This window comes from Sinocyclocheilus rhinocerous, unplaced genomic scaffold, assembly GCF_001515625.1.
Source record: "Sinocyclocheilus rhinocerous isolate Xijiao unplaced genomic scaffold, SAMN03320098_v1.1 scaffold883, whole genome shotgun sequence".
NCBI lineage: Eukaryota > Metazoa > Chordata > Actinopteri > Cypriniformes > Cyprinidae > Sinocyclocheilus > Sinocyclocheilus rhinocerous.
The window spans coordinates 112,041-120,375 of record NW_015627244.1 but is presented as its reverse complement, the minus strand read 5'-3'; the positions used below and the strand labels follow the sequence as shown (position 1 = coordinate 120,375).

Genomic DNA, 8,335 nt, shown 5'->3' with positions numbered 1-8,335 from the left:
CACAAACCGATCGTTTCGTGTCTTAGGACATCAATGTGTCGTCACGAGCCGCAGGGTTTAATTTGGATTTGTCTGTGTATGTTTTTTTTGTACTCATAGATTTTGTTGCCATGCATTATACAACTGATAGACTGCAATGGCTGGAGTTAAAAATCTCTGTTTGTGTTCTACTGAAGAAACAAAGTCACCTACATCTTGGATGCCCTGGGGGTAAGCAGATAAACAAACTTTTCATTTTTGGGTGAACTACCCCTTTAAGAATTTTTCAAGAATTGCACTTAAGAACATTCTTACGAACTTCGTGGTATTTATCTTAAGAAATTTCTTAAATTATTTCTTAAGAAGATTTTCGTGAATCCGGCCCCAGGTGTTGTACACAGTGGAAATCCCCCCAAAAGTGAGCCCTACCGAACCATGCCAACCAGTGGAAAAGTGCCATTAGTGTATGATGTCCAGCTTTTCTCTGTAACCAAAATAAAATGCTAGTACCACTCAACCCAAACATTACAGCTTTCCTATTTTGTGCAGTTTTAATAATTGATTTCTTTTCCCTTTTTTTTTCCTTCTTCCTTTTTGTTCCCCCATCCAGTATGGAGGACCATATCCTCCAGGACAGTATGGTGTTCCAGGGGGCTACCAGACACCTGCTACACCCACTGGACAGGTATAGACCTCTAAATATCATTTTGAATTAGTGCTGGCCATGTATATGACCTAGTTTTTTGTACGTTTGAAGTATTTCACTGATTACCCCTTCCTCTCTTTTTCAGGCCCCTGCTATGCCCATGATGGAAGATCAGTCCTCCAGCTATCCCTCCCAGCCCCCTCCTCCTGCAACCTCTTACCCCCCTCCACCATCCCAGACCCCCTACAACCCTAATTGTACCATGCCATACAGCCCCACTGATTCAAGCGCTATGATGCAGGGCTACAATTCAGGACAGATTCGGCCAGGGTACCAGGGTTACCAAACTCCAGCATATCAGCCCCCTCAACAGCAGGGTCCAGGACAGGGCCTATATGGTGGCCCAGGCAGGGTGGATGCTAAGAAACCTAACAATAGCAATATGAACAAAGGTGGCCAGCAGCTGTGGCAACGCATGAAACGTATGTGTCTCTGTGCTTATGTGTGTACGACTTTTAATTATATCCTCCTAATGTTCTTTTTCTTCCCTAACAGAGGCTCCTGGAACCGGTGCTGTCAAATTTAATATACAAAAACGCCCATATGTCATGACCAATCAGAACTTTCCTTCAGGTGATCAGGCCCCTGGATTGGCTTCACCCACTGCGACAAACCCATCGCCTGGGTCTGTTGCTGCAACCTCTACTACTTCCACAGGAGCCGCCCAAACTCGGTAAGCGTCTTGGGAAATATTTTAAGTTAAGGTAAATCATTAGATCTGTGCTAATTTAAATGCAAGGTATCATCACCCATATTAAGGAAGTGATTTTTAAATGTAATTTAAAATCAGTGAAAACCTTTTTTTTTTTTTTTGTAGGCCACAGGACTGGCCACAGGCTATGAAAGAGTATGTACAACGCTGCTTCACAGCCTGCGAATCTGAAGAGGATAAGGACCGAACAGAAAAAGTGCTGAAAGATCTTCTGCAGTCCAGACTACAGGATGGCTCTGCTTACACTATCGACTGGACCAGAGAACCACTGCCAGAGTCAGTTGCATCTCTGTTCTGTAACTTTCTACCCTTGGTTTAGTTCAGCATTCTTTTAGTCCGCTTCAGATTTGTTTTTTCAAACTTAACTACTGGCACTAAATAACCACTTGCTTTATCAGTTTGAAGACAAAGCAGTCTCGCTGGGAGGCAGCTCCTCAGCGTTCTCAAGAAAATGCTATTGGGAGAGGTGGAGCCACCCGTGGCAGGCTTGGGGCCAGGTTGGGTAACTACAGAAATGTCTTTTCTCAAAGAAGCCCCTCTTCAAGCTCCTCCCACTCATCCTGCTCCTCGTCACGATCCCCGTCACCTCACAGCCGACACAGGGACCGGAGTAGACATCATCGCAGGTAATGTGCAGGGCATTAATGTGCTTGATTAATAATCTAATACGGTCACTTTTTTTTAGTAAATATGAAAGGAAATGGAGATCAGTAGGGTTGGGTACCGAAACCATATTGGCACCCGGTACCTATGTAACCAGTATGTACTAGAACAGAATCAAAACTTAGGTTTCGGTGCCTCATTTCAGTGCCAACTGAATGCCTGAGCGATCGGTTGCGCTATTTGTCCTCTGGTTCTCCAAAATGGACATAAGAAGCATTATCACCAGCACCGCACGTGAAAAATAATTTCCGTCTGAGAAAATGCACGTAAACGCAAGTCGGAAAACTCTAATAATACAAATCTGTCTAGTAACGTGAGTGTCCCACATTGTTCACACATTCTGACTTAAAAGCACAACTCGGGAAAAGTGACCATCCGAGGAGCGCATTAATGCAGTATTTTACACTTGCTCTGATGCCAGCAGGTCTGCTGTTAGCTATCTCAGCTAAACAAGCTTAAATTAAAATACCTAAAGCTAAACTTCCCTTGTAATGACTTGCAATAAGCATTTCTAAACCTGTTATCCAACAAAAGAGAACATTATAAAATTTTTACTCCACAACACTTTTGTGATCTGATGTGGCTTGTCACAGAATGAGGCAGAAAATGTTCTATACTGTAAAAAAGGCTATGTCGATTAGCAATGGATTATAAATATAGTGAGCTAGTGAGCGACGCCTCGTGGTACCATCACAGAGAGGCACAAAATCACTTTCCAGAACATTTTCGTTCACTGTTCCTGGCTGGTGGAATGATCTTCCAACCCCTATCCGGAATGCTGATTCCCTGACAATTTTCAAGCGACAGCTGAAAACTCATCTCTTTCGTCACTATTTGACTTCATCCTAAAAAAAAAAAAACTTAGTTTAGAGTAAATGTAAATATACTTAATTATGAAAATACCTACGATGGCTTGGATAACAGATAAACTATACATTGTCGCAGTTGATTGTTTATTGCCTTTGTTTTAGAGCCCTGCACGGGCCTTAAATTTAGGCCCCAGCCAGGCCCTGGCCCGAGACGCTCAGGCCCTAGCCCGGCCCGTGTCCGACAGCTTATCAGAATTACCGGCCCGAGCCCGTCTTTTTTCCCCCTTCTCCCAAAACCGCTTCTACTGCTGTTTCAGCTATTAAAATAGTTCAGTTTTGTATGTAATGGCAAAGTGATTATATTTCGTTTAGTTTTTTTATTAAGTTAATTTAGAAAAACGTTTGGAGTATTTTTTTTTTTGTTCGTTAAATAGAAGTTTTTGTTTTTTAAAGTAATGACCAAATGGCCAACGGCAGACAGTGAGCTGATTATAGCCGGTGTTTGATCAATTTAGCCTTCTCAAATCATCACGACTTGCCTAAAATAAAATCTATAGATATAAAACAGTTCAAGCATATAACAATGTTTAAACGTTAAGCCTAGATAAATGTGCGCTATATCCAGTAGTTTGTGTGGAGAGTGGAAGCTAAAGTACGCTTTGCAGGACATGGAGGCAACCGCGCGATCACTTGCATTTTTTTCAGTGGAATCAACTTAAAATAGCTACGCCGTCATTTTTGCTCATAAAGGTAAAAGTAATACATAATTCGGAACTGTAAAGGGTCTACTTTTATTTGTGTACTCACAATATCAACAAAACGTTGTGCTTTTATAAAATAAAGAAAACAAACATGATGCGCTTTCTGCCGTCTCGGTCTTGAACAGGAGCGCTTCACAAAAATGAACCGAAACTCAGCGAATACATGTCTCACAGACATGATAAATATATCTATAGAAAGCTTTAAATTACTACTTGGTGAAATAAAACCAATAGAAAACAAAAACTCTTTCATTATAATCATGATCTGTAAAGATGCACTTCTCTCTAAAGGCGCGTCTAATGAGGAGATGGCGAGTCAGGATCGACATCTTCATCCTTGCGACACCGACTCAGAAAACACTAGTTTATTAGTAAATAATTCAAATAACTCCTTACTATTTTCACCTGACACAGTAATTACTTTTGCTGGGGCTTTGCGGCAAGCTTTAGCCTATTGCGTGCATTTGAACGCAGAACTCTTCAGCTGCACTGATGGCACACGCTCTGCTGCTGGACACTAAACACCGTCGAGCCGCTCTTGACAGTCGCGGTAGCATGGTCTCGTGGTGTTTCCACCAGCGCGGCAATTATATATATTTTTTTATCACTAATTGATGGATGTCTAAAATATAAAAAAAATAAGGATAAGCCTAAAACAGGCCCGAGGCTTGGCCCGCGTCTGATCTATGATGTGAAAATTTGCCCGAAGCCCAGCCCTAGGGGCATAAAAAAGTCGGGGGCCAACTGAAATGGACTCTACTTTGTTTTATCATTCAAAACATTTATATCTTCTGTTTACTCCGTTACAGAGTTAGCAATGCCTTTGTCCATATAAGAGATTTCCTAGAATGTAGTGAATTCTGTTACTTCTGTGATGCATATGTGGAATTTCTGCACAAGGGTGCCCTCTGGTGTCCATAATAAATGAAATGGACATTACATGTGTTTATAACGCTATTGACCATTCCTTCCTATTTTGGGAAAGAAAAAAAATATAAGTATCAGTTCATGCACTGTTTAGGCACCGGTACAGTTTTAAAAGTATCGATTTGGTCAAACTGACAAAACAAGCACAGAACATTTTATCCAAGTGATGTGACCCCCATACTCCAAACAACCTCAACTATGATAATGATAACAGTATTGGGTGAAAAATTCTTCCTCGTGCCTCCTACAAGAGACTAAAGAATATGTAGGCCTATCTTGTGATACACGTTGCCTGTTTTAGGGTTAAGGAATGTGTTTATCACATTTTGGTCAGTATGAAAATGTAGCCACTTTAAAACATTTGTATTGACCTCATTAACCTTCTTTTCTGACTTCCATCAGGAATATGGAAGACCTCGCCAGTGGTATTGGTAAAAAGCGGAAAGGTGGTAATGCAGGGCTTGACTTTCATGACCCAAATCGTGAAGCGAAGAAGCAGAGCCGGGCAGCACGCTTCCACACTAAACTACGCACTGAACCCCTGGTGTTAAACATTAATGTTTTTGACCTCCCTAATGGCACACAAGAGGGATTGAGTTGGGATGAATGCCCCATAGTTGGCACCTGCCAGGACATCACCAAAAACTACCTGCGCCTGACCTGTGCCCCTGACCCTGCAACCGTCAGACCCATATCTGTGAGTGTTTTTCAAAGTGTTGCTTACCTTTAGAGATCTGTTTACTGGTTGTAGTTGTGTGGTCAGCACTGTATGCTGTGTGTGTTGTTTGTGGGTTGTACTCAAAAAGTGGTATGTATTTGGTTAATTAAGCAGTTTATTTGAAGATTTGTATTGAATCTTCTGTTGTGTTTTAGGTGTTGCGAAAGTCCCTGATTGCAGTTAAAACCCATTGGAAGTCCAATCAGGATTACTTGTACGCATGTGAACAAATGAAGTCAATACGACAGGATCTCACTGTGAGAAATATTTACTAATACCGCTTACCTGTCTCACATTTTTATCTTTTAGTGTCTTATTTTGAATTCTTGTGTCATTCAAGGTTCAAGGTGTGCGTACAGACTTCACTGTGGAGGTGTATGAAACACATGCTCGCATCGCTTTGGAAAAGGTATGTGCATGTAAAGTTAGCTTTGATTGAAAGGCTTTTTTCTTTTGTACTAAACCCACATTTCGACTGTTATCAGGGTGACCACGAGGAGTTCAACCAGTGCCAGACCCAGCTGAAGGCGCTGTATAAAGACTGCTCATCGGACAACGTGGGAGAATTCACTGCCTACAGACTTATCTACTATATCTTTACTAAGAATTCTGGAGGTATAAATTGCCTTTTTTTGTAGAATGAACAGTCAAGTTTACACTCACTTTTTTCAGTCCATGTCATACATTCTCAATCACACATGAAGTCTTTAATGCCTTTGCTAAAAAATTTTTATAGACCTGACAACCGAGCTTGTGTACCTGACCCCTGAGCTCCGTGCTGATCCGTGTGTAGCTCATGCTCTTGAGCTCCGTACTGCCTGGGCACTTGGAAACTTCCACCGGTTCTTCAAACTCTATCAGAATGCTCCACGTATGGCTGCTTACCTTATTGATAAGTTTGTGGAGCGTGAAAGAAATCTAGCGCTGAGGGCTATTCTTAAAACGTGAGTGCAGTTGCCAAGCAGAATGCTTACAAAAATTATGCTTTTTATAATTTGAAGTCTAAAGTGTCTCTTTTTTTTTTTTTTCTTTCTCTGTTGCAGGTTCAGGCCCTCTGTGCCGGTGGAGTATGTGCAGTCCAGCTTGGCCTTCTCGGATTTAGACTCATGTTTAGCATTTCTAACAGGGCTTGGGGTTACATTAACCCCCTCTGACCCAAGCAAAATAGACTGTAAAGTTAGCTCAGCCAGTCTTACAACTTTATAGTATGGGAAAAGGGTGGGGGTTGACCAGAGAATTGGCTTTTATAGAGCTTAAAAAGACAAAACTGTAGATAAGGGACCAGATATCTACACAACAGATAAGACACACTCAGTCTAGAACTGATCATATTTATGAAAGATAACTTTTTTTTTTAACTCTTGTAGAGTGATGGACTTTCTGACAGATGACATACAGGGACTAGGTGCCATATTCAAGACCCAGTATAGCCTATTCACACAGCCCATTTAATGAAGTATCAGACAACCAGTTTACTTGCGCACACTATCCCTTACACCAATAGAAAAAGGAAAAAGAGGCAAAGATCTGATGGGGTCGGGGTCAGCAGGTTATGTCAGGTCCCCACATCACAGAGCTCAAAAAAGCATTTAAGCTAACAGTGTTGTGTGTTCTCATGTTTTTCTCCCCTCAAGCAAACAGCCGCAAAGCTCAAGACCTGAAAACATCATGGTTAACCAAGAATATAATGTGAGCCAGTTGCCACCAATGGTGTACCAGCTCATCAAGTCTATGTGAAGCCAAAGGATCCTTCTGCAAGGTTTTGGTCATCTTTAATGGACTTTAAAGCAAAGTGAGCTTCAGTGCAATCCTTCAAGCAAGAAGAGGATGGTTTGTATTCCCTATCTTTCTCTTTGCCTGAGATGTCTTCAGTGGTTCACTGGTGGAGGTGCTCTGTTGGATCTCCTGGCTCCCTTCATCTCTAGGATCCTAATGCTGATAGCATGTAATATTTGGACTGAGCTATAACAAGACAACCACCGTTAAAAAATGCAGATTAGGCCCTGTTCCGCATTGTGATAAGTTCCGCGCCCTTCCCGCACAGTCTTCTCTCCCTCTCCTGCACATCATCAACACTCAAGAAGCTGGCCTTCATTAGTCAAAGATAACCTCCTAATCATTCCTCGACACCCAGAAAGCACAACTCAGTGACTCAAAATATTTCACTTCCACCCCAGCTGTGATCTGAACAGGGCCTATCATTCTAAAAGTCATCCAAGTCCACTTAGGGTGTTCATTCACCACTAGGTTTGACCACCAGCTTCTGAAGAGCGAAGTCCTCTTACAAAGCACCCCCCAGCATAGAAGGTCCCTAAGCCTAACATGCAGTCAGCCTGAGAAGCAAAAGTTATTCAGAAGGAAAAGCAAGCTCTGTTTTCCATCACAGCAAGTTGGCGGCTCTCTCTTGTCTCCTCTTCAGATGGTGATCTCCACTAGTCACCTCACTTCTACAAGGGCATCCACTGTCCTGCTGGGGTTTGGAAACACATGGGTTTGTATGGCTCCTTAAGCTTTGGCCACGTCAACTGGTAATGGCTGGTAAGAAGGACTTGATATTTTGAAAACGTGGTGAAATCTTCGTTCAGCTTGGGTTGAGGTGTTACCACTGTTGAACAACGTGCTTGGATTGGTATCGGTTTAATCCTTCTGGCAGGTTGTGAATTTGTCATTTCTCATTTTAAAATGGGCCTAATACTGAACCCTGTTGCACTCCTTATCTGCAAGATTGACACCAATAGATCCATACAAAAATCTAAAGGATCTGCTCATTTTACATGGATATTACTGTGATACAGTAGTAAATCTCAGAGATTGATATGGTATCATGGTCTTAATCTAGCCAATGATTGAAGCACAAACACATTGTAGTAAAAACGTTGTACCAATTCAAAGTATTACAAAGTTAATCTAATGCTCCTTGATTTCTAATGGACTGCTTTAAAATTGGAGTTGCTACTTGTACATCAATTTCATTGTAAATGAACAAGGAGCATGTGCACCAGCATTTTTCTTTTTGACGTAATCAGGTTTATTTAATGTTAAGATCTAGCATGGATAAGG

General features: G+C 41.7%; 1 protein-coding gene across 1 annotated transcript in view; it reads left to right on the top strand.

Annotated features, from left to right (window-relative positions):
• Positions 1 to 8,010, top strand: part of LOC107724921 (leukocyte receptor cluster member 8 homolog) — a 12,300-nt gene extending 4,290 nt beyond the window's left edge. The window contains exons 4-14 of the mRNA XM_016534029.1: positions 590 to 664; positions 771 to 1,107; positions 1,181 to 1,358; positions 1,503 to 1,673; positions 1,796 to 2,023; positions 4,939 to 5,254; positions 5,431 to 5,532; positions 5,616 to 5,684; positions 5,761 to 5,890; positions 6,012 to 6,219; positions 6,319 to 8,010. Coding sequence (XP_016389515.1) covers positions 590 to 664; positions 771 to 1,107; positions 1,181 to 1,358; positions 1,503 to 1,673; positions 1,796 to 2,023; positions 4,939 to 5,254; positions 5,431 to 5,532; positions 5,616 to 5,684; positions 5,761 to 5,890; positions 6,012 to 6,219; positions 6,319 to 6,481 — 1,977 coding nt within the window. The 3' untranslated portion in view covers positions 6,482 to 8,010. The remainder of the gene's footprint in view (positions 1 to 589; positions 665 to 770; positions 1,108 to 1,180; positions 1,359 to 1,502; positions 1,674 to 1,795; positions 2,024 to 4,938; positions 5,255 to 5,430; positions 5,533 to 5,615; positions 5,685 to 5,760; positions 5,891 to 6,011; positions 6,220 to 6,318) is intronic.
• The last annotated feature ends 325 nt before the right edge of the window (positions 8,011 to 8,335 follow it).